The sequence below is a fragment of the Triturus cristatus genome, chromosome 3_2 (genome assembly GCF_964204655.1).
Source record: "Triturus cristatus chromosome 3_2, aTriCri1.1, whole genome shotgun sequence".
Classification (NCBI taxonomy): domain Eukaryota; kingdom Metazoa; phylum Chordata; class Amphibia; order Caudata; family Salamandridae; genus Triturus; species Triturus cristatus.
The window spans coordinates 308,022,573-308,048,909 of NC_140584.1; the positions used below are offsets into that span (position 1 = coordinate 308,022,573).

A 26,337-nucleotide genomic window follows, 5' to 3' on the forward strand; every position below is an offset into this window, starting at 1 on the left:
AGGAACTGTTATTATCTATTGACTTTCGATGCATTTCTGCCTTCCAAATGAAAGATAGTGTAAAAAAGAAGTCATTCTAAAAAATGACTGATAATTCTCATGCTAGTGTGAGTATTCCCAATTTCAGAAATGTGCAAATATCTACTGTTATTAAACTCTATATTTTGTTCCCATTTCAGAAATACATAGGTGTCTTTCATACCGATTTTTCCATGTACACATATTTACAGAATAATTACTATATACCCGGTACATAATAAAAAACCATTGCAAGTTGCTGCTCAGTTTTTGGCTCTGGGTTCGTCGGGTTCTTGGTGAACCTACAAGTCCTATATATCCCCACAACCAGTAATGTCCAGCGGATGTAATGGTATATTGCTTTCAAAGAGCTGTCCTAATTAGAAGAAGTTACAGGTGAAAACGTTGACACAAAAGGCTGTTTTTTTCAACTAATTTTCAATTTATCCTATATTTAACTGTTAGTTTCTATTAAAAAAACCTTGATGGATCTACACAAATGACCCCTTGCTGAATTCAGAATTTTGTCTTCTCGAAAATGTATAGCTTTCCAGGATCCATTATTGCTTTTGTACCCATTTCTGCCATTAACTGGAAGGAGGTCAAAAGCACAAAAAATAGCAAAATTAGGCTATGTCCCAGAAAAATGCCAAAACTGTGTAAAAAATGTTGGGTTTCTGACAAAAGTGTGGTATCCCCGAAAAGCTGGGAAAATGGTGATTTCAACCCCACAAACCCTTTTTTGATAACATTTGCAGGGAAAACCCAGATGCTTTCATTTGCAGCCCGTTTTTCCCATTTTTCCGAAAAAAAACAAACATTTGCAGTATTTTGGCTCATTTCTGTGACCCCTCTAGGAGAATACACAAACCCCGAGTACCTTTAGAATCCCCATGATGTTGGAAGAAAAGGACGCAAATTTGGCGTGGATACCTTATGTGGTCAAAAAGTTACAGGGGCCTCAGCGCGCACTACCCCAAATAGCCAAAAAAGGGCGTGGCACAGGAGGGGAAAAGGCCTGGCAGCGAAGGGGCTAAAAAGCTAATCAAATCTAGTCCACACAAAATGGGGGAGAAACCACACAGAACAAGGGATGTGTGTATCATGGTCCGAGTCGTATGCAGCTGTTTCCATGTACGGAACCACAACAGATGCATAAAGTCAGCCTCGTAACCCCATCTGTCGCCTCTACTGGTCTGACACAAGAGGATGGTGCAGGCTCCAACCGTTGGAATTTTTTGCCTCTGATGTGAGACTAACTCCAGAGCATTCCAGCAACACCTGAAGACTGTACTCTACCTTCAAACAATAGAACACAAATTAGCTTCAATGCCCACCCATTGTTCCCATTTTATACCAAACACTGAAGCATCCTTTGTCTCTACTAGCACTTTAAAAAAAAAAAACACAAATAAACCAAATAGTATCTGTTCTGGTTCTCCTATCCGAAGACTGACAGCTGTCAGGGGAAAAACTGTGTCCCATGCATTTCTGGAGCAGTCTGGTCGCATCTATTCCTAAAACTTTGGCAGGAGTAGGCTGTTCTAGAAACAGGATGATCATCTGGAAGAATCTATGGCTCAGAATCTGGTTTAGAAGTGCATGTTTTAAGGAAAATGTTCTTTTTACAAGGGTCTTCCTTAAGGAGATTGTAAGTACGTTATACACCAAACTGAGATTGCATACAAGACAGGGGTTCAGGAGGGCTCCAGTCTCACTCTTCTGCTTCTAGAGCGTAGCTCCCAACTAACAGTAGATATGACCTGTATTTCTGGTCGGGTTTCATGATTGTAAAGGGCATTCTAATGACAAATAACAGTAACATTCCAGCCAACCCTTCGTTCACACACTAGACATACCCCCTGGCATCCTCATGTGTACAATACAGCATCAAAGCAATATGACTGGCGAAGTGCTGCCAAGAGAAAAGAACGCCCCCGCACCACACCAAAACCTCTTGGTACAGTTCACATTAGGCAAACTTAAAGATACTGTATCTTCATGCGCACATCATCGCTCCCATGGCTAGTTGCCTAGCTAGCGATACTCAACCTTTGCAGATTTTCGAGGCTGCAATCGGCAACCTATGACCCGCTCAATGAAAAACAGCAAAGTCCTTTGGCACATCCTTTGGCAGGATCAAACTCATTTCATCTCATTACCAAATCAGAAATGTAACAAATTTCTGTTAAACACATAAACAAACACAACCGAATTTCCCTTTGTTACCAATAGATGGGAATTCCTAAAACTATACGAAAAGCGTACCCAATTTAAGACAGTGCTTCAGTTCCATATGATAGTAGAAGAACAAGTTACTTACCTTCGGTAACGATTTATCTGTAAGAGACATATTAGTTATAGATTCCTGACCTTAGAATTACCCCTAGGCGCCAGACTGGATCCAGATAATTTTTCCTCAGCAATATCCCTGCGCGTCGGTAGGTGGTATCGGTCGACTCCGCGTCCGTTGTTGGTGATGTGGTCGCCGGGATGACGTCACGGTGCCTACTTAGACGCCGCCCCTGCACGTTGACGTCAGTTCTGACACGACTTTCAACACCAGAAGTGCAGATCCATGAAAGACACTGACCACTGGCACGCCACACTAGGGCCCTAAAAAAGTGTCTCTAACCCTAGAAGTCAGATCGCAGAGCGGGAAGGATGGGTGGGGCGATAAGGAATCTATAACTAATATGTGTTTCTTACAGATACATCGATACCGAAGGTAAGTAACTTGTTCATCTGAAAGACTATTAGTTATAGATTCCTTACTTTAGAAAAGATACCCCAGCAATATCATCCCCAGAGGGTCAGCAAACCAAGTTCACACTAGAATATCCTGGAGGACAGAACGGGCAAATTAGCCGTTCCTCCGGACTCGACTATTCAGGCAGTAATGTCTGGTGAACGTTTGCATAGAAGCCCAGATGGCCGCCTGGCAGATATCGATGAGTGGAACTCCCCGCGACAAAGCAGAGGTTGCTGCCACAGCTCTAGTGGAACGAGCGTGCAGCCCCACTGGAGGTTCCTTTTTAGCCAAAGCATAACAAATCTTGATACAAAGGACTACCCATCGAGAGAAGATACGCTTTTGCACAGCCTGACCTTTTTTGACACTCACATAGCCAACAAAGAGTTGATCCTCCACCCGGAACTCCTTTGTGCGGTCAAGGTAGAAAGACCACGCACGTTTTGGGTCCAGACGGTGGAGTCTCTCCTCCTCCTTGGAAGAGTGCTGAGGAAGGAAAAAGGTGGGCAGAGTAATAGTCTGCCCGATGTGAGAGGGAGTGACGACTTTAGGCAGGAACGATGGTCTTGTTCGAAGCACCACTTTGTCCAGATGGACTGAAAAGAAAGGAGGCTTAGAAAAAAAAAGAGCCTGAAGCTCACTCACTCTGCGAGCAGTGGTGATGGCAACGAGAAAGGCAGTCTTCAGAGTGAGAAGCCTGAGAGGATGATTGTGAAGAGGCTCGAAAGGAGCGCACATAAGGTAAGTCAAGACAAGATTCAAGTCTCACTGAGGCATTTTGAAAGGAGATGGAGGAAAGAGATGAATAATGCCTTTAAAGAACCGACTTACATTAGGGAACTTGAACAAGGAGGGCTGATCTGGCAGCCGAAGAAAGGCAGAAATGGCTGCCAGGTAGCCTTTCAGAGTTCCCAGAGCAGAGTCATGCTGGGCCAAAGAAAGAAGGAACAAAAGAATCTCAGAAAGAGGAGCAGAAAGGGGATCCACAACCTTTGCTGTGCACCATGCCACAAACTTATTCCATCGACAGGCGTATTCCGTCTTAGTGGAGGGACGTCTGGCTGCCAAGATGACATTACAGACTTCAGGAGGAAGGTCAAAATCTGTCAACTGTCGTTGCTCAATCTCCACGCAAGGAGGTGGAGGCAGGACAGGTTCGGGTGGAGGATCGTCCCCTGATGCTGCTACAGAAGATCCTCCCGAAGGGGCAGTCTGATCGGATGATCGATGGCCATGCTCAGGAGCTCGGGGTACCAGACAGTTCGTGCCCAGTCCGGTGCCACAAGGATGACCGGTCGCACTTGATCTTCAGCACTTAAGGCAGAAGTGGTACAAGCGGGAAGGTGTACAGGAGGTCGCAGCTCCACTTGTGACTAAAAGCGTCAGGAACGAGTGCCGCCTTGGAAACTCCAACGCGCAGAACTGCTGACATTGTGTGTTCTCTTCAGTGGTGAACAGATCTAACCAAGGCTCTCCCCACTGCTGAAAGAGACCTTGTACCGCCTCTGAGTGAAGACATTATTCATGATCCACCAGGCACCTGCGGCTGAGTTCATCCGCTCTGGCATTCCGAGAACCTGCCAAGTGTTGAACCACCAGGGCAATGCCCTGATGTTCCAGCCATGTCTGAAGGCGAAAAGCCTCTTGACAAAGGGTCCACGACCCCACCCCGCCTTGTTTGTTGCAGTACCACTTGGCAGTGGTATTGTCCGTGAACTCAGTGAACACCTGCAATGCCTTCAGTTCGAATCGCCCGGAGCTCTAAAAGATTGATATGAAGACCTGACTCCGCCGGAGACCAGACTCCTCTGATCTCCACTTCCCCCAGGTGGCTGCCCCATCCCAGAAGTGACGCATCAGTCACCACCGTGAGGTCTGGTTGGGGAAGGGAGAGGGATCTGCCTCTGACCCAATCCTGGTTTGTTAACCACCACTGCAGATGCTGTGCAGTCGTGGTTTGTTAACCACCACTGCAGATGCTGTGCAGTCCCCTCTGAGATCTGGACGTAGTCAGAAAGATTACCCGGATGCTGCGCCCATTGAAATTTCAGGTCCCACTGCAGAGCCCGCATATGCGATCTGGCTTGATCTACCAGCAGGATGCAGGAGGCCATGTGGCCCTGCAGCCTCAGGGTCATTCTCACCAAATTCCAGAATAGAGGCTAAAAACATAGGTATCATAGCCCGAATATCCAGGACTCGCTGCTCAGGAGGATAGGACCAAAACTGCACTGTATCCAGAACAGCTCCGATGAAAGGGAGCGACTGAGAGCAAATCAGTTGCGACTTTGTGGATAGCGAATCCCAGCGAATGCAGGAGGTCCGCCATAGTCTGGAGGTGGGAGACGACCGCCTGGGGCGCGCCCGCCTTCAACAGCTAGTCGTCCAGATAGGGAAAGACTGAAACCCCTGATCTGAGCAGATGAACTGCGACCACCATCACTTTCGTGAACACCTGAGGGGCACTGATAAGGCCAAAGGGGAGCACGGTGAACTGAAAATGCTCGTGGCCTACGGTGACCTGTAAGTAACGCCTGTGGGCTGGCAGGACGGGAATGTGAAAATAAGCGTCCTGCAAGTCCAACGCTACCATCCAGTCTCCAGGGTCGAGGGCAGACAGGACTTGAGCCAATTTTAGCATTTTTAACTTCTCCTTCTGGAGGAAGTGGTTGAGGGCCCTGAGGTCTAAGATAGGATGCAGGCCTTTGTCCTTTTTGGGCACCAAAAAGTAGCGGGAATAGCAACCACGACCTACTTCTGGCCCAGGTACCCTCTATGTAGCTCCTTGGCCTGGAGAGCTGAGACTTCCTGATGGAGAAGTGGCACACGATCCTCAGACATGTGATCGAGAGAGGGTGGCATGGTGGGAGTGGTAGTCTCGAAGGGGAGGGATTAGCCCCTTTGGACTATCTGCAAAACCTACCTGTCTGAAGTGATTAATTACACGAAAACAACGGGAGAGGAAGGGAACACAACACGACTACTCCCCTCAAGGGAAAATCTCAGAAAACAACAGAGTACGTGTGGTTTGGGCACAACCTCTTAGGGTCATAGGAGCACGAGTCTGCTGACTCAAAACAACACTTTGTTATTTAAGGAAAACTAAGCCATAGAAGGTTTAGTAGAAAGCCCTCACTCACCAACCTGGCTGGCGACATGCTTCATCATCGGGCTCCACTGGGTATGGCCGAATGCCATACCAGTGTGCTACAACGCCAGGTTACTGCGGAACGGGGTTCGTGTGAGGTGACAGTAAATTTAAAAATTCCCAATTGAGTCAAAAAAGTAGTTTATTTGTTTTGCTAATTGGAAAGGTTAAAACAAAGAGTGAGGGTCAAAAATTAGAAGACCGGGTTCACTCTGTGGCGGTCAACATGTTTCTGCCTCGGTGTATGGTATACAGGCTTTCGTCAGGACCAGAGTGGGGGTGCAAAGTCCCGGCGGTATGAGCGTGCTAAGGCTCACCCTGCCGAGGACTGGGAGTGTAAAAAATGTAAATTGGTGAGTATCCGCCAGCAATTATGGTGGTGGAGAGGAACGAGTTTATTCTTATAATTGACAGACAAACAACAGAAGACAAAACAAAGATTGTAAGTATTGATGTCCAAGCTTAAAATAAGTCGCTGCTGGGTCAGTCAAGCAGCAAATCAGGTGCTCATTCGGTGAAGTGCCATTAGATTGTACCACTGGTGCACTAATTGTGAGATCAGTGCACCTAAAAGTACCAGGGCTCAGGTGTCAGGCAAGTAAAGTGAAACTTGTCCTGAATAGCGTGTCTAGTTGGATATATCGAGACACGTGACAACTGTACAACGTGCTAAACAATATCTAGCATATGGGCGAGGGGGGCGAAGAAACATACCCCTGTGAGGGTCATGGAAAGAGACCTTACTTAGAAATAAAATCAATTACAACAACCCGGTCTTACTCGGAGGCATATCGATATGAAGCCTCACGGATCCCGGGAGAAGGGTGGGAGCGTATGGCACACCCTGGAATAGAAAGGAGATGAAAGAAAGTTGAAGTACCAAGTGTGCGATGTCTCACTGGGGAGCGCTTACCGTGAAACTGATAGGAAAGGGGACGGGGTTCTACTCACGCCCTCGTGGCTCGGCACCCGTTTGGTACCTAGGGAACGCCTCTGTAGCCCGGGTCCAGGATATCCGGGATCCGGAAGAGAATCGAATAAGTAGCGGAAGGGGAACCGGAGTCTCGTTGCTCGTTAGCTCAAAGGAAAGAAACGGCCATCCTGATTGGGCAAGCTACGCGCCTACTGCTACCTGATAGGGTAACCTGAGGACTAGGGAGCCAATCAGATCTCGGTTGAAGGAGGATGCCATAAGGGTCAAGTGCCAGATCGCAAAAGGGAAGGGTTATCGGTGTTACAAAGAAACTTTATTAGTAGTGGGACTCGAACATTTACATTGTGAGTGCGAGTAGGTGGAGTAACAAATGATCGATGACAGACCCCATAGATGTAAATGGGCTCTAATCGAGAAGAGAACAAACACGGTCTACCACTGCAGAATCAGCAGTTGGGCAAAACAAAGTTGCTAGGCGACCGTGTAGACATAACCTCGTATTAATCTGCACGAAGTACACCAAGATAAAGACATGTATACACTGATAATTTTGTTGGAATCAGAGAAATCAATGTATTAGAGAAATCAATGCATTATTATGTTTTTGGAAACAGCAAACACTTATAGCCACAGAAATTGTTGCGGAGTGGATAGTGCTCATCAGCACGCACTCTCAAATACGGGGTTGGTGGCACATAAGAATAAATAGTGGGGTGCACAGATGTACACAATCATTATGAAAGGGGAGGGGGGGGGGGGGGAAACACTGAAGGTACCAGCAAATAGTCTCAGCGTCGGGGTATTTAAGTTGATGCTGATTGGGGGCGTCAGTGTAGTACTGTAGTCCAAGGTATATTGTCATTGAGCCCACAATGATTGGTCCCCAGACGGTGGACCCATCTCTGTTCCTTTTGAAAAAGCGTTTTTTGAATGTTCCGCCGTGCAGTGATCTCCTCAATGACGGTCCATGTTAAGTCATTGGTGGTATGATTGAGAGTCAGGAAAAGTTCGCTCAGTTTGGTTGTGATGCGTTTGCACCTGATGTTGCTCCGGTGCTCACAAATTCGGAGTTTCACTTTTCTGCAAGTCATTCCCACGTAGCGTAGACCACAGTGGCATGTGGTTAAATAGATCACATTAGAAGTATTACAGTTCGTGTGTCCTCTTTGCGTCCAGGTCTTGCCTGGTTCCAGATTTAAGGTTGTTGTATGCGAGATCAAATGGCAGATGCTGCAGTCAGAACAGGGATGATGTCCTGTAATTTTAGGCAGACCCCAGACCTCTGTGATAGTCCTTTGAGTGATGTTTGGTTGCACCAACGGGCGTGTATGTACCAGACTGTTACGTAAGCTCTGAGCCCGTTTGAAAGAGAAAAGTGGTTTTTCCCATTTGCGGTTGTTAATGTTAATAATACTCCAGTGTTTGTTGATGACTTTTTTCATTTTGTTTGATAGAGTACTATAAGTGGTTACGCAAGTTAGTGGTGTAGGCCTAGTTTCGTTGATGTGATCTTCCAACAGTGCTTCCCTAGGTTGGTTCCTAGCGCGTTTGTAGCTCTTAGAGAGTATGGGTTGAGGGTACCCTCTTGCTAACAGTTTGGAAGTAAGATCGTCAGATTGGTTTTTAAAATCGCCCAGTGCGGTGCAATTACGCCGGAGGCGGAGGTATTGGCTGTACGGTAAATTCTCCCTCAAGGTGCGGGGGTGGAAACTGGTGAATTCAAGTAGATTGTTTCTGGAGGTTGGTTTGTAATATGTCTTGGTATGTAGTGCTCCCTGTTTTTTTTGTAATTATGACATCGAGGAAGACTACTTTTGAGTGGTCATAGGTATAAGTAAATCTCAGATTGGGATCCAGAGTATTGACCCATTCAAAAAAAGCAAGCAGGGCATTCTTGCTACCCTGCCAGATTAGCAGCACGTCATCTATACATCTTCTCCATAAGCCTACAGAGGATCTATATGGGTTGGTACTAGGTAGGATGAATTTGCGTTCAAAGTCATACACCTAAAGACCTGCCACGCTTGGAGCGAAGGTACTCCCCATGGAAGTACCTGTAGTTTGTAAATACAGGTGTCCCTGGTATTCAAAGAAGTTTTCTTTGAGAGCCAAAGTAGCACATTGAATGATAAAGTCCTTGGAAGTTCTATATTCCCATGGGTGGGAATTCAAGGACTCCTCCAGGACTCTGATTGTTTCGTCCTGGGGGATGCTAGTATATAGGCTTTCGATGTCCATTGTCACCAGGATGGTATCATCAGAGCATATCATGTTGTTCAACAGCTTCAATAAATCCTTAGTGTCCTTAAGGTACGTGGATGATTGTTGTACCAAGGGTTTGAGAAAGTGATCACAAAACCGTGGTTCCAAAAGTGAGTCGATCCCCGAGACTATGGGGCGGCCCGGGGGAGGGAGTCTGTCCTTATGAATTTTGGGGAGGGTATAGAAGTACGGAATAGTTCCTTGACTTCCTGTAGGGAAACGCGCTTCTGAGGTAGTGATGACCCCTTTGGTCAAGGCTCCTTCGACTAATCTCTTGATCTGATCTCTTAGGTCGTTGGAGGGATCAGAGGGGAGTGGCGTGTAATTCTTGCGTTCACCAAGAAGCCGTAGGCATTCTTAGTCATAATCAATGGTGTTTAGCAGGACTACTGCGCCACCCTTGTCCGCTGGTTTTATTGTGACATTCGTATCCTGGCGCAGAGAGTCAATGGCTTTGAACTCCTCTGCACTAAGATTTTTAAAAGTGGAGGGTATATCCAAATTCTCAATCTCTGCAAAAACAGCACGTTCAAAGGTAGCAATCTCCACCGGGATGGTATGTGGGGGTGGGATAAATGTGGATTTTGGTCGGAGGGGTGTATCACCCTTGTCGGATTCTGCAAGCTCAGGGGTGCGTTCCTCGAAGAAGACCTTAAGTTTAAGTTTTCTGAAAAAACCCGAAAGTTCGCAATGCAGACGAAACTTGTCAGGACGTGCTGTGGGGACGAAGCCCAGGCCCTTTTCTAGAATAGTGGTCTCATTGGTCGTTAGCACTTTGTTTGACAGGTTGACTATCAGACTGTCGAAGTGCTTGTCCCTGCAACCAGTTGGTCCTGTTGCTGCTTGCTCCGAGTGTGATTGCCCACTGGGTCGTCCTGTGCCCACTGTACTCTTTGGTGGGGCCCTCTTCGCCTGCCTTTGCCCCTTTGGCCTCTCTCTAAAAAAGGGGGTTGTGCGAAGTGATTGTGTGGGTACATCGGGGCTGCAAAACACGGGTTCCAGCTCATTTGTGGATTGAAAGGGTAGTGGAACTGTATCGGATATGTGCCATAACTCCCCTGTTGTGGAGGGAAACCTGTCCATGTAGGTTGATTGTGAGGGGGGCGTGATCTTCCCCTTTGTTTACCCCTCCTCGCTTGTCTAAAACTATTGTTACTTGAACTACTACTGTTGGATGAATCATCGTCTGTGCCGTAGGTATTAGTCTCGGATTTACGTGGTGCCACAAAAGGGAGGTCTGCATAAGGATAAATTTTGTTAAACTCAAACTTCTTCAGATCTTTCTGGAATTGGGTCACCTTATTTTGAGTCAGGTTTTCTTTATATTCATTAATGTCTTTATTTATCTCATCTAGTCGTTTTTTAAAACCTGTTAAGGTAGTTTTGAATTGTCTCTCAGTTTGAGTTATTTCTATCATGATGGTTTCTGATAGACGGACGGCTGTTTTGATAATCAAGACCAGCCAGTCGCGGGTGCAGTGCCATGCGATCATGGCCCATTCTTTTCTGAAGGTAGCGTCCTCCAGGAAAATGCGAAGGGCATTGGTGACTAGTAGACCCCTAGGGGCTGTGTTGGTCCTTAAGTATTCAGTAAGGATAGTTCCATGCAGTATCGTGCGTATGCGATTTCTCTTCAGTTCTTGCGAACTTTCGGCTTTTTTCAGAAAAATTAAGCTTAAGGTCTTCTTCGAGGAACGCACCCCTGAGCTTGCAGAATCCGACAAGGGTGATACACCCATCCTCATTCAACCGAGATCTGATTGGCTCCCTAGTCCTCAGGTTACCCTATCAGGTAGCAGTAGGCGCGTAGCTTGCCCAATCAGGATGGCCGTTTCTTTCCTTTGAGCTAACGAGCAACGAGACTCAGGTTCCCCCTCCGCTACTTATTCGATTCTCTTCCGGATCCCGGATATCCTGGACCCGGGCTACAGAGGCGTTCCCTAGGTACCAAACAGGTGCCGAGCCACGAGGGCGTGAGTAGAACCCCGTCCCCTTTGCTATCAGTTTCACGGTAAGCGCTCCCCAGTGAGACATCGCACACTTGGTACTTAAACTTTCTTTCATCTCCTTTCTATTCCAGGGTGTGCCATACGCTCCCACCCTTCTCCCGGGATCCGTGAGGCTTCATATCGATATGCCTCCGAGTAAGACCGGGTTGTTGTAATTGATTTTATTTCTAAGTAAGGTCTCTTTCCATGACCCTCAAAGGGGTACGTTTCTTCGCCCCCCTCGCCCATATGCTAGATATTGTTTAGCACGTTGTACAGTTGTCACGTGTGTCTCGATATATCCAACTAGACACGCTATTCAGGACAAGTTTCACTTTACTTGCCTGACACCTGAGCCCTGGTACTTTTAGGTGCACTGATCTCACAATTAGTGCACCAGTGGTACAATCTAATGGCACTTCACCGAATGAGCACCTGATTTGCTGCTTGACTGACCCAGCAGCGACTTATTTTAAGCTTGGACATCAATACTTACAATCTTTGTTTTGTCTTCTGTTTGTCTGTCAATTATAAGAATAAACTCGTTCCTCTCCACCACCATAATTGCTGGCGGATACTCACCAATTTACATTTTTTACACTCACAGTCCTCGGCAGGGTGAGCCTTAGCGCGCTCATACCGCCGGGACTTTGCACCCCCACTCTGGTCCTGACGAAAGCCTGTATACCATACACCGAGGCAGAAACATGTTGACCGCCACAGAGTGAACCCGGTCTTCTAATTTTTGACCCTCACTCTTTGTTTTAACCTTTCCAATTAGCAAAGCAAATAAACTACTTTTTTGACTCAATTGGGAATTTTTAAATTTACTGTCACCTCACACGAACCCCGTTCCGCAGTAACCTGGCGTTGTAGCACACTGGGATGGCATTCGGCCATACCCAGTGGAGCCCGATGATGAAGCATGTCACCAGCCAGGTTGGTGAGTGAGGGCTTTCTACTAAACCTTCTATGGCTTAGTTTTCCTTAAATAACAAAGTGTTGTTTTGAGTCAGCAGACTCGTGCTTCTATGACCCTAAGAGGTTGTGCCCAAACCACACATACTCTGTTGTTTTCTGTGAAGTGATGAATTGCCAGTGCAGGAGATGATGGCAAATCCTGCCACCCACTGGCCGCTGATGGCCCTGAAAGGTCAGACTAGGAGGGTTTGGAGGCTGTCGCAGCCACAGAAAGGACGAAAGGCAGACTGTTGGGGACGGGAGGACACAGCAAAGCCGAAGGATCTGTCCATAGCCCGAGAATCTTTCTTTACAATGCTCGAGCGCAGAGTCCGCCTGGTCACCAAAAAGGCGACGACCATCAAAGGGCATGTCCAGCAAGGTTGCTTGGACATCCCCTGAAAAAACAGACGTTCTCAACCAGGCATAGCGCGGAAGGGCTACCGACGTGGCAATCATTCTGCCCAGAGAGTCGGCGGTATCCAGTCCACAGTGGATCGTGAATTTGGCTGCATCTCTCCCATCCACCACTGCCTGGGAGAGAATGCCCGGGCCTCCTCCGGGCACTGAGGCAGCACCTGTGCAACTGTATCCCACACTGTATGGGTATAGTGGCACAAGAGGCGCGGAGTCGTCCCTGCATCAGGCACCGGAGACGGAGCCTTACAGCGACAACACTCCAGTTCCCGTGTCACGTCAGCCGATTGACGGGGTGAAGGCGAAGTGCAAGAGTGCTTCTTTGCCTTCTTCTTGTGCTTCGACTTACCCGAGGAGTGCGAAGACTTGGATGAGGTGTGGTGGCTACCCGATCGGTCCCCTCGAGCGAGACTGGGAGCAACACGGATCAGACTGCCGGGTCTCCAAAAGCTTTCTGACTGCTCCTGCTAAGACTTCAGATTCATGGCCAGACAGTCGAAGCATGACTTCAGGTCGTGGTCGCGCTCCAGGCACTAGAGACACAGAAGGTGCCTATCCGTCACGGACATCAGTTTGTGACAGAAGTCACAAGGCTTGAATCCGGTTCGACAATGGGACATCCCTTGCGCACCAGGAGTCGAAGACTCGAAAAAAAGACGTCGACCAGAGTCGAAAAAAGTTTTGTAAAAAATGACTAAGGGGCAAGCTCTCTCCGGATCTGCGCTAGGTAGGCATTGCGACGTCATCCCGGTGACCACAATGACGGACAGCGAGTCGACCGACGCCACCTACCAACACGCAGGGGCATTGCTGAAGAAACATTCTCCAGATCTAGTCTGACACCTGGGGGTAATTCTAAGGTAAGGAATCTATAATTAATAGTCTATAAATTGTGATACCGTAAGTTCTCCTCAAGGAAAGGGGCCATTATTTATTAACAGGTTAGGTCACGTGTTCAGGTAGCTGTAGTTACCAGCAAGCAAATGTAAAAGGGAACTAGGCAAGTTTATAAAACATCCATAACAGCTTTCCACATGAGACCACAAATTGTGCTTGGAAGGAGTTCAAGCATGCAGAAAGACCGCTTGTTGGGAATCCGCTGGGCACTGCTCCAGGTACAAGACCTACTGGAAGGCACTGTGAACATGGGCAAGTCACAGAATGTCTCCTCGTTACCTGTTGGCTCAGTGCCTAGAGGTAGCACGAGTTGGCAGGGAGAAATTCTTTTCAGCAGAATGGATACACCCACCCTGAGCATGGCAAGAAAACAGGCCTCACAAGATCGCCAGGTCACAGGAGCCAGTAAGCGTGCAAGCACGTCTTCTTAAAAGATTAGAAGCTTGATTCCCCTATGGCACCGTGCATGCTGCCTGCAGGCCTAGGCCTTAGGTCAAACAAAATGCAAGGCAAAAAGACTGGTCCTGGAGTAGGTAAAATAGGAAGCCAGAAGTGTCCTCTACTGTGCAGAAGGTAGGAAACTGCACATGTTGAAAAGGCATCGAATTTAGCAATCACTCTGGCGTGGAATGTAGCTCTTAGTAGGCTTACTTTGATTATCACAACTCAAATATTCAGCACTCCCAGGAAGCCAGGAAAAAAAAGTCAAGGCACAAAAGCAAGTAACGCTTATCAGAAGCAAGAATAACCAAGGTCAGGCACAAGAAGAGAGCTTGCACACACACCACAGAGCGCAATAAACCTTAGGCATTCTTCCAATCTCCCCAAAAGTATACAGAGCCACCACAACCCCCCGTGTGTGCTTCCATGCCTTGGACTTTCGATCTCTGCATGAGGCTCTCAGAGTACTGCAAATTAATAATTTGTGACCATATAGTGTTCAATACCAAAGTCTTCCATTACTACGGCGCTGTAAACTTCTGGCCTCGCTATTACCTTATACCTCTGTGTTTAATTTACCCATTTTAGAAAGCAAAAAAAAACTGAGTCAGTTCTCAATTATTCTTTCAATACAAGCCAAAGAAAATAATCTAACATTACACTCTAAACTTACAGTAATACCCTAAATTTATAAATTACGCACCATCTGTTAATTAATAAAATTGTGTATTCTTTAACAAAATAAACTTAAACTACAAAAAATGTACTTTTCTAAAATGATACTTATACAATTAATTTATAATTTATGCAACACCTTCATTACTGTAACTCGCGCACCTTCATATACAGTGTATTCAACTCTGTAGCCACACCGCATTAAGTATAAATCGAGTCTTCTCCGTGCACTGCTTATACCATTTTATACTATATTAGTTATACTATCTAAAACAATACCATTTAAAATAAGTTATATCATCATAAATTACATGATTTGTGGGAACACAGTGCATGTTACAGTGGCGAGATAATGTAGTGTGGCTACCGAGTTAAATACACTTGTATGGAGGTGTGGGAGTTATAATAATGTGATAGTGTTGAGTACATTATAAATTGAAGGTTTAAGTATAATTTTTTTAATTTACATTTTGTGTACTTTAATATGGTAGTAATAAGTAGAGGAAAAAGTATCAAACCAGATATCTATATCTAGAGGCGTAACGCAGAACTTAGCCAAAGTGTACCTAGAAAACAACATGGCTGCCTTTAACTTTTGTAAAGGTAGTCATTGGCCAATCACAATGCCTTTTCATCACTATGTTCCGCTATACTTGCATGACATTTCAGAAAAGTACAGCTATAACATGTCAGCAAGTTAAAATACCTTACAAAAATCTTTTTTTAAAGTACCCTATTTGCCTGCAGTACCCAAAACGATCATCTGTGCTCCATAATATGTAATCCTGGCAAGTTTCACAGAAATCTGTTTTGCCATTTTCGCACACCGTAAGATACAAAAGTCTATGGAAAATGCATTGGTGGAAAAATGTGTTTTGGGACCACCCCTTATATCTTTGAAGCTCCTTGACCAATCACCGTGAAATGTTCCATCCTCCGCCAATGAAGAAAAAGCTATAGGTGTGGAAAGTTTTAGGGAGATTTGTCAAACGAGGGCAAAGTTATTAGCAACCAAATTTCCAAGTAATTTGTATACTTGGGAATCCCAACTACAGAGTGGCTATGTCCACTCTGTAAAATATAAATATAAGTGACCGCACAGCTTTCACTTATTGGAAAAAATGCTGACTTGGCCCCAAGGAGCATTGGAGCATTTTATAGAGGATGAGTTTACTGCAGCAAGATCATCTCAAACTGGAGGTGCTGAGCAGAGGACTGCCTGGAGAAGATAGCAAGTTCAAACATGTAATAGAAAGCACACAGTGCATCACACATCTGCACTATTTTATAGGTTTATAAATCTAGACAGATGTGCTGAGAATCATGCATTGAGTGGCTAAGGGTGGACAGCGGGATCAGAACTCTGGTCTCCAGGATAACAGGTAATGGACAATGGATCAAAAACATTTTGTCTGTGGGGTCACCAAGGACCACATTAGTGCTGGCATGGTGGGGTGGTTGGGTGGGGGAATAGTTGGTGTGTAGGCAAGGACGGCTTTAGGGTGGTCCGATTGGTGCAGCCACACTGGGCGCTGACCTGGAAAGGGGGGGGGGGGGGCGCTGACTTCAGGGGTGAAGGGGGGGGTCTCTGTGTTTAGCAATAACTTGATTTAAAAGCGCTTCATGGAGAGTTCCTTGTGCATCCAGCTTTCAGGCAGCAACAACGTCAAAATAACTCTTGGTTAATGTTCCTGCTAGAAAGAGAGATAGGAGTTTAGTCTAGTGGCAGTTCTGACTCGCCATAAAGTAGTGCAAAGGGTTAATACGACTGCTGCAAAGAACATATCTATTTTATTTGGATAGGGGAGTGAATTAGTAAAACCAAACTTTACTAGCACTTTAAAACAAATAAAATGCATTTGAGTGGTTATGGAGAGATGGGGGCAATTCTGCGGGGTGGTAATACACACACCACTTGTTGATTCCTGAGCAAGATTTAAACTATGGAACCAGAGACATTGTATTTATTAGTCCCGGCCTCCCCTTATGAGATACGTGTCCTCGGACAATCAATTTTTGAAAATATTTCTCTGCCCACGAGTGGGGAAAAAAAAAAATCTGGTGCTACTGCAACCTCTTGCATCACTCACAATAAGGATCGTAGAAGGAATGCCAGGTGAGGGCAGTCGGGGTTTGAGACACTACTCAACAGCCAACCCCTTTAGTATACTGCAGGTGGGATGAGAACAGGAGGGTGGTTTGGATTACGGTTAGAGAGATATGGGAGCTATTTGCACGTAGAGGGAGATTGAGAAAGCACAGGTGGGGGGGCATGGCATACCTCGATCTGAATTAAAGGTTGAGGAATCTCTGCAGCCAGCGGCGTAGCAGTAGAGCCAACAAGCATGGTACCAGAAGGTGGAGGATGCTAATGAGGTACGAAAAGTAAGCGTGACGCAAAAACAAGCTTCCTCCAGAAAGACTAGCACACCAGTGACTTCTACAGGTAAAAGTACAATACTGCACCATTTTGAATATGAGGCGGAGCACTAACGAGGTCAAGCCTGCAAAGACTTCAAGGTCATCTTCAAAAAGTGGCAGCAGCTGAACTCAACCACGAGCACAGAAGGAGAAGAGGAGGGAAACTGAGACGGACCCTTCACCAGGAAGTCGCGGGCAACTCCGGAGCACGAGAGAACCAGGATAACGCTGAAACACACTGATGCCCCGAGCAGGCAGCGGTTTGTGGTGAACACGGTCAAGAAATGTACAGCTCCAGAAGCTCAAGTCAGGGGAGAGATGGTGATTGTTCACAAAGGGACGGATGAAGGTTTTTCGAAGACCTAAAGATTTTAGCAGAGAATAGAAGCATGCTTTGGTGGAATGTGGGGTTGAAGCAACAGTATATTTTTGTGAACATATAGCAAAACTGAATTCTGATAGGGTGACCAGATGTCCCGGATAGTCCTGGTTTTCAGAGGAGTGTCCCGAAGCTTTCATTCATTTTAAATAAGTGTCCTGGTTATTGGGACCAAGGTTAAGCCATCCTGCAAAGAAGAATGAAAAGGTATGCTTTCATTAACTAATGTATCGGTTTCAGGCAGCAGCGGGTTGACCTTGGCTGCATACATGCTGCAGCAGAGGTGAGACAGAGGGCAGGGGTAGTCATAGTCAGGGTAGAAGAGGCTAGAAGTCGCGCAGTTTTTTAGGTCTCGCCTAGCGACACAGCGCATGCGCTGCTCGCGCCTTGGCGAGACCTATTGTTGTCAGTTTGTCAGTGGAAGGGGTACAGGACATGTGCGCGCATGCAGAGGACAGGAGTTCTGCACACGTATGCAAATCTCCTGTCCGCGCTCGCGGCGGGGGTACGGGAGATGTGCATGCGCCCGTACAGGCGTGCACACACGCGCCCTGACAGGCGATGTGCACGTGTACAGCGTATTGCAAATGCTTGAGACAGGCACGGGCCGCAGTTCCTTTGTGTTCCTTGATGGCTGGATGCCCTTCCTGTTGAAGGTTTGGTGGATGAATGGAGGTGTCTGTATAGATCCTAATGCACTTCCTCTTTCTGGTGCTGGGAGCGCTAAAACTATCAGGACGGTGTTTGAGCTCCCATGATCGCATCGAAAGTTTGTGATACTGGTAAGAGAGAAGGTCCGAAATGGAAATTCTCATCTGTGTCTTCTAAAATTCTAGACATGATTTTTTTTTAATGGGGGGGGTTTGAGTTTTTAATGTTGATTAAACTGAGTGGGAAATTAGCTTAGCAAAAGTGCCTCGGGAGGGCTTGAAATTCATGTGACCTTTCAATCAAGTTAGATACCTGGATCGTTCATCCGCAGATGGTCGGCAAATCTGAGTTTATGGACCCACATGTTATAAATTACTCAAATCCGATTGGAGGAAGAAGTTTTTTTCTCATGTATTTTGAGTCTCTATACCCACAGCCCATTGAAAGACTGGCCAATATAGGGCGGCTGCCAATGCTGGGCGTGGGGACCTGGTCTCCGCTTTCTTATATATAACAAGCATTTGCAATGCAATAAGGTCTTGCATTTGCGAGAGTTTGAACTATTGGCTTTGCAAATGATACTGCATTTTATTTGTGTGTTTTGAAAACCTGCAAGGGCGCACTTTGTACCTATAGTCCTTGCTAACGAGATGCAAGGCTGGCAATAACTGAGCCTCTTTTACTGCCAGCCTTGCTTCTCGTAAGCGAGGACTAGAAGTACAAAGTGTGTTTGTGGAGAAGTGTGGCTCAATGATTAGAGCGGCAGACCCTGATGCAGAGGTCTAGCCCGGGACCAGGGTTCAATTCCCCGCCTCGGCGGGTCTTGGGCTCAAAATTCCACGGACATGATAATTCTCGCCTCGGTGCCTATTCCAATCATGGAGTCCCACTCTGCAACTCTGGGCCATAGCTTGGTTAATCTCCACAACGGCCCCCACAACGCTAAGGATGCCTGGCCTCCACCTTGGGGGTGCCCAGGAGTGGACGCCTCACAGGGAAAGCCAGGATGGGTTCCACAGCGGTATTCGTACAAGCGCCTTGAGACCCTTGCGGGTGAGTAGTGCGCTATACAAGTATCAAATTTTACGCGTCGCTTGCAGCTTTTCAAAACATAAATAAAAGGCATTGTCATTCACAATGCCAATAGCTCAAACTCTCGCAAATGCAAGACCTATTGCATTGCAAATGCTTGTTTCTCTTGGGACAGGCCAGACAGAGGTATGGTTGATCGCGTTAGTCCTACTTTTAGGTCTGGCCTGTCCCGGTTTTTCTTCTCAAAATCCGCTCACCCTAATTATAATTGACGTTTAGAGTTTACAAAATCTGTAAACTGCTCATTAGGACTCGAGCATCAAGAAAGGAAACTGCAGCACGACGAGACCGGTCCGCCATTAGAACTCACAGTGCAAGTGTCATCCGGAGATGTGTGCCTGAATGTGAAAACACCAAGTCCGTCTCCTTGGTCTCAATGGTAAACAGCGTCCTTCGACGGGAGGGCATGGCGCCATGTTTGAAGCGATAACAGGCCTCCTCTGGGCAGCCAAGGTTTTCAGACGCCTTTCAGTGGGGCTTATGAAAACAGCCGGCGGGGCGGAGCCGAGCCCGAAGGCTGTAGATATGGTGCAGAGTACAGCACACAAAACAAGAGAAGTCAGAATCTAGACCCCGCTTACAAAGATCAGCAATCACACAGCTGCACTTCACGAATCTGCACAATCCTTCCCTCGTATGTTCCCAACAGCGCTTGCAAACGTTCTAAGGGCGCTAGAAGCACGACACAAGCAAGTGAGAACTTGTAGCCTGTCTTCTCAGCGGAAGGATGAAACCTTTGCCCTAAGGTCAGACACCTGTCGCAGCTCCGGCACATACGGGAAGCCATCTTCACTGGCCGTATCACTCGCTGGTACTTTCCCCGAGAGCTGCAGTTGCCCTTTTCGCACTATCTTCACCTTCCTCTCGATTTTTTGTTTTTTTACATGAAATCTCGTGTTCCATCAGCACATCCAGGATCAGTGACTCAGCCGTCTCCTGTGCCAGTAAGAGAGCTCAGTCGCCTCACATTACCCCCACTGCACATGGAGACTGCTAGCTCTTCTGCGCCGCTCCGCTGTTCCCACCACGTGGCCGACACATTTCCTTTATGCAGTCTCTTCATTCTTCGGCTGCTCACTCCCGGCCAACACAGGCCGCATCGAGTACAACTTTCGCGAGCCGCTTTCTCAGCTGTGAAATCTGCCCTCTCCGCGTTTCCTTTTACAGGCAATTTTATTCAGACTTCAATGACCTCACTCCAGACTGATGTTCACCCCGCTCTGTGCGCATATCCCCGTCCCGCCGCTTCAGAGCAGAGCAACCCTGCTGCCAGGCATGGACTCTGGACACCATTTACATTCCCATCACTGCCCTAACGGGGGGTGGGTAATCGCGCACCCCTGAACTATACCATCGTCATTCAGTTCCCCTCTCTCCCCTTCTGGAAACGCAGCCTTTAACAGTTCAAACCGAGAAGGGCAAAAGCGAAGGTGCGGTACAGATGGAGTCCTATGGCACAGGTACCCATGGAACTCTCGTCCATGCCTGTTCCACTTAAGGTTACTCTGCTCATAGAGCACAGTCGGGTATAGACCAAGTCTGGGCACCGGCATCCTCCTTTGTAACACACTGGTTTTCATTCAAAACTAAAAGTCCTTCTGCCCTTGCACTTAGGGCCACTCTCGCTCCTAGCACACGGACCTACAGTACCCTAGTCTGAGAAATGGTGCCCTACTATGCATTACTCTGCTATTACAGGCGTGACCTCCATGCGCACAACACCACAAATATCGGATTTACAAACCCCAATTAATTCTGAAGGTTTGCTAGTAAGAATTATTCTCGGAAGGTCCGTCTTGTTGCTGCATTTTAAGTCCTTCATTAGCTTCTGGCCTTCAAGCACATCTTCAGAAGTCTCTACACCCTACATCACACCGTCCTTTCATCCAGTCATGATCTGCATGGTATATTCCTAGTCGCTGGCTGTGGCCAGCTTCGGTCTATACTCACTGTGCCTTCCATAAAGAACACAAGAGCTGGGAGATGTGTGACCTACTACATAACATCCATAGCCTGGAATAAACGTACGCTTCTCTTAAAGTCCCAGCCAATTGCGTTTCCATAAAATATTAAGACCTGGTAGTTCGCACTGAAATAAGCCTTCAATGGCTCCAGCATGCCCAGAAGCTGGGGACACTTTCCATCTCCGTCACGCTTTGCAATTTTTTTCCCATTTCCATCAGACGTGTCACCATGAAACTGGTACAATATTTCAGACATTATCGTGTGAACTAATTTAAGGTATCCTTACAAGGCCTCCTGGATTGAAAACACGATTCATGAGGTAGTCACAAGGCCTTGAGCACTGAAAGCAAGCACAGGAAATTATAGACCAGATGCACACTCAGGAACTGAGCAATTCTCAAGAACAGACATCTAGAATGGGTCCTAATATATATAATTCACATGAAGAATCGAAAGCAATACATCACACGAAGTTATAGGAACCACAGAAAAGTCTGCATGAGACCTTCAATACTGCAGATCAGGCCTTGAACTAGAGAAGGCCTCGCCAATGATGCATAGTGGACAGCACGCCCTCCTGAAGTCTGCTGCTCATACCTCCCTCCAAACACCTCCACAGCATTGTCATCCACTACACCCACTGAGATTACTGGATAGGAGACTTGTGCGTTATATATTTGACCTATTCGATCATTCACCTGTCTCTTCACAAACCGGAATGAGGTGTTCTGCCTGGAAGATGGCCTGCTGACATACTGCTTTTGAGCAATGGGATGCTCTGGTGAAGACTCTTAAGGAGGGGAGCGCTAGTCTATGTCAGGAGGATCTGGAGCATGGAGTGGCGTGCACAGCACAATTCATTACGAGCATTGTCAATTTCTGGATGGCATGGCCCTCCTAGAATCGAGGTTAGAAAGCAACACATACCATGGTTCCAACCACAGGGTTGGCATCAGGAGGCAGATATTCCAAGAACGTGTCCTGGATGCTGTGCGATTTGGGAAGTGGAGTGCAGCCTTTCACGGAGATTGTGCACAGCTAGTTTGAACAAGAGTGTTAAAATGCTTTCAGGTAAGAGACAGGATTTCTCGCTCAAAAGGGCTGCAGTTTGAGAGGCCATTCTTCCTGCCATGTGATTAAAGAAGACCTAAAATCCCGGAGGCCAAGTAAGAACCTGTCTGCACAAGCAGAGAGGGGAGCAGTCTACTGATAAACCGAATCAAGAACAATGAACCCATGTAGTATGCTTCACCACCCAGACAGCTCCATGTCTGGGTGGTAGGGCATACTACATAGGCTATAAAATAAAACATCAAGTCCTTGGGCAGCAGGCAGGTGCCAGGAGACACAAGGATGTACTCCACGCTTAAACTGAGCCACTGGTTGCAGGTGGGCACCACCAGCACTGTGGTGTTGTCTCGGGGACTTATTTATTTTTCAACAGACTTTGACTAGGAACAATGGGAAAGGGAAGAGAAAGATGGAAAAAAACAGTGACAAAGGGAGAAAAAGGGAATGAAAAAAACTGCAAGAGTGAGATGAGGCAGGTAGAGTATGGCGGTAGATCACAGGCGAATGAGGTGAAATCAAGGCTTGGTATTCAGAAACCCAGACATACAGACCAGCGGGCTTCTGAGAAAAAGTTATGCTTTTGCAAATAAAGCAGTGAAAGTAGTTGTAGCACTCCATTTGGATAAAACGTTCTAGTTGGACAGAATAACCGATCATTTTGCACCACACCAACGACCAATGCAAGTCTGCAAACAGCCTGGCACTGCTCCTGGGCCACTTTATGACAGATTTTTAAGCTATCCCCGCGCCCCCCGCCGCGCCCCCCCCCCCCAAACAACTTCTTAACCGTGGGTAAACAACTGATAAATTATTAAAACGTTTTTCTTCTCCATGACAACCCCTCTTCGGATTACAATCCAACGATGGTGTATTCCTTCACAATGCCGTAGAATGTTACTTAAATTGCGTATGGACTGAAGTGCTGTGGAAAACGGTTATTTAAATTGCATTTCAAAAGCTCTCTAGAGACTATACACCATGTAGGCATGTACCTGGAACGCGAATAATTCACACACATCTAGGTGACGTAAATTGACGGATGCCGAATTTTCCGTGAACACAGATGCGCGCTGGGGTTTCCATGTGAACCACGTTCAGCGCGTGGAGCCAGGAATGTGTTCGGTTTTCGGCAGCCACCCTGGGAGCGGCTGGAATGTGTGAAAGCCACAGGCCTCATTCAGGAGCTGCAGAGGAGACCGAGGTTAGGACCTTTGCCTCCGCAGAACTAAACCCGATGTATAGCTGCATATAAACCCAGCTCTACACAACACAGCAGTTTACCGCCCCAAGCCAAAGAGACGGAAGATTTGCACTGTACCTTTGCCGGCTGCTTCCCTCCTTCGTCGCCTACACTCTGGCCATTCTGAAAAACAAAGAAAGGAGAAGTGAGGCAGATTGAAAACAGACTGCTCGATCTAACCAGCATGTCTTGACCTACAGCGTCTGCGCGCACTTACACTAACGCTTCGTCTAAGGGGCCCTGCACCGGTGCCCCACTGTAACCCTCAAGGGCCCCACTGGCGTGCGCTCGGGGTGTTTGCTGGCACCATGCCCACCGTTATGCATGCACAGGTAATGGTGGAAGGGGTGCTGCTGCTCACTGTCAAACCTTACCCAACGGGGCGCTGCTGCACCACCTGCCTTACGACTGCCTCCAACAACTGGTCCCACCACCACAAAAGTCTTAAGTGGCATAAAATGGCGACGGTGGGTTCATGACCTAGATCATGATTCCAGTACCACAGATCCTTAGAAGCCAAAGATGCCCACGTGCTCTTCGAGAAAACACACACACTCCTTGGGTCCCAAGTGAGACTGAAGGGCGCCGTGCACTGTTCGAATCCGGCACTGAACCTCAGAACTGAACCCCAGAACTTGATGTGAAGACCCATCCCTCACGCATGCACTTCTATCATTTCCCCAAGAAACGCTGTACACTGGCACTGTAACCCAGCCAGTACATTGTGACGCAAACAGCTGCGTGGTTACGTAAAGCGCTGTCAACAAGTGACGCGACAATGATACGTCATAATATTAACACCAGACATCAATAGCTAATACAAAGGGGGCACTACTTCTCTAGTAAGGCACGCAACTACCGTTGGGCCGAGAGGGATTTACACCCCCACCCCAAACCCCCGCACCCCCACTCCTCCCCTCACCGTCAGGTTACCGGGGCCAGACTGGCTGGGCCTGGGATGGCGGCCTGACCTTCAGCCACAACAAAGTATTCCTGCAAGGACAGTGCAGCACCGACAGTCCTCTGTGTGTCTTTATTGCTTTGACTATCGCCCCTGCCTTCCGGTCTCAGGAAATACAAATCCTTGTTATCATAATATAACATGATTGTTTAATGACCATAATAAAGAGCTGTGACTCACTATTTAAAAGTGAGCAGATCAAATGGGTCAAAGCTTCAGTTATCAAGTTCCGCGCCAACCAAATAACAGCCGGGGTACCCAGCAACACTTTCAGGGCTAGGATAGGTAGCAAGCAAATGGCAGCTAAAAGAGAGGCAAGGTTATGCCAGAAGAATTTTGCCTTCCAAAAAGTCTATGAAGAAACTCTAGTTTATTTAAATATAACTAGCATTTTATTAGCATTTTGTAGTATGTTTTCTTGGTGCTATGAAGACATTGATATTGCGCAAAACTAAATATCAAGCGCCTAAAGGAAATATTACATTTTGACATCAAATAAAAAGAATGCACTATTCTGTTTAAGACATTTTAGGCAACTGCATATCAGTAGCAAGATGTACCATTATTCGGCCAACTGCAGGCATCTACAAACAACCTACACAGATGTTGAGTTCCAGTAGGGGCGTCTCAAAGTTTCATCATTCTGAGTTTGATAAAATGGATAGCACTTAGTTAAGGACATAGCAAGTCATTTGCAGTGATGCAAAATTGGAGCAGGGCCAAGGTGGATTTGTATATCGCTGTTAATCTGTCTGGGGGTCACACAGTAGACAAAAAAACAAGTGAATAGAATGTGTGAGTAATTCACACATTCCATCCATCATTTTTTTGTTTTATTTGGTGAGATATCAAAGAGCCCATGCTGCGCCTAGACCTGGGTCCTCTGCTCAAGGTGCCAATTATAGGACTCAAGATTCACCCTACTGCAGAGACCCAAATAGGCTGAAACTGGTTAAAGGTTGCTTGTGTTCCCCATTTATAGGGTTTCTGACCTGGTAGTTTGGGCTAAACTATTCCTATTTAAGCAGTACTAAGGCTGATTGGCATATTTATCCTTCCTGTCTGATGGCATGGAAAGCGAAACAAAGAAAACAAAAACAATGGACTGGAATACGGTTCTCAGTAATTGAGAGCGACTGATATAATCAAGCATTCCACCCTTCACTTTTGTGCTCTGCAAAATCTGCTGTAGCAAGCAATTTTATACATTTGATAAATGAAAATAGTTCCATTAATTTCACTGGAGTTTGTACCCTGGCAAGGCTGGCTGGTGCTTTAGAGAATGTTTTGACATTCCAACCTTTTACATGTTTGGAGGGGTAGGACGTTAATGTACCAGAGAATATAATGTTTGGTCTCCTATCTTTGATTTTTGTCCAATCAAGTACCCTAAATGTCTAATGTGAAACATATACAGTAATCAATGTTAATTCCCCTTTACCAGGATATTTTGTATCAGGCCTGGCAATGCAGTGTGGTGGAGGACTGGGGGGGGGGGGGGGGGGGAGAAGGCAGACGAGAGACAGATTTTCCAGTGGGGAATAAGGGTGGAGGAAGGTCAGAGGTGAGACTAGTAGAAGGGACTGTAGTGAAAGATGGAAAGTCTGTAAGGGTAAAGGATGTGGACAGCAAAAGGATGGACACGGCTAAACAAAGAAGGAAAATCTCTTTGGTAGATCTGACGGAGGAAGTAGGAGTAGGCCAATCGCTAAGGGAAGATGAGCCGAGGAGGGAATAAGAAGGATGTGGAAGGGCCTGCTGGGACAAGAGGATGCTGTTCTTTGTGGCAGAAGTTAAGAGGAGCGGTGCTTATTAATCATGTTTATCGAAAATCGTTCTCTTAAATGTTCTGACTTAGCACACATCACTGTTATTAGAAGCCAGTCTACCATTATTCTTTACATACAATTTTATGCTTCTACTGAACATTACCCAAAGAAGTGATATTTCATGAACCATTTGCCCCACACATGGATTCCAATTAAATACGTGCAAGCATGCCATTTGTAAACCATTAAGTTACACAGAATTGTGTTTAAGCTGTAGCATTTTTCTCAATGCGCTG

General features: G+C 46.6%; 1 protein-coding gene across 2 annotated transcripts in view; it reads right to left on the reverse strand.

Annotated features, from left to right (window-relative positions):
• RPS6KA1 (ribosomal protein S6 kinase A1) overlaps nt 1–26,337 on the reverse strand; it is an 860,823-nt gene that overhangs the window by 716,951 nt on the left and 117,535 nt on the right. For both annotated transcript variants that reach the window (XM_085647731.1, XM_085647732.1), the window contains exon 2: nt 23,390–23,434. In XM_085647731.1, the coding sequence (XP_085503857.1) occupies nt 23,390–23,434 (45 nt within the window). The remainder of the gene's footprint in view (nt 1–23,389; nt 23,435–26,337) is intronic.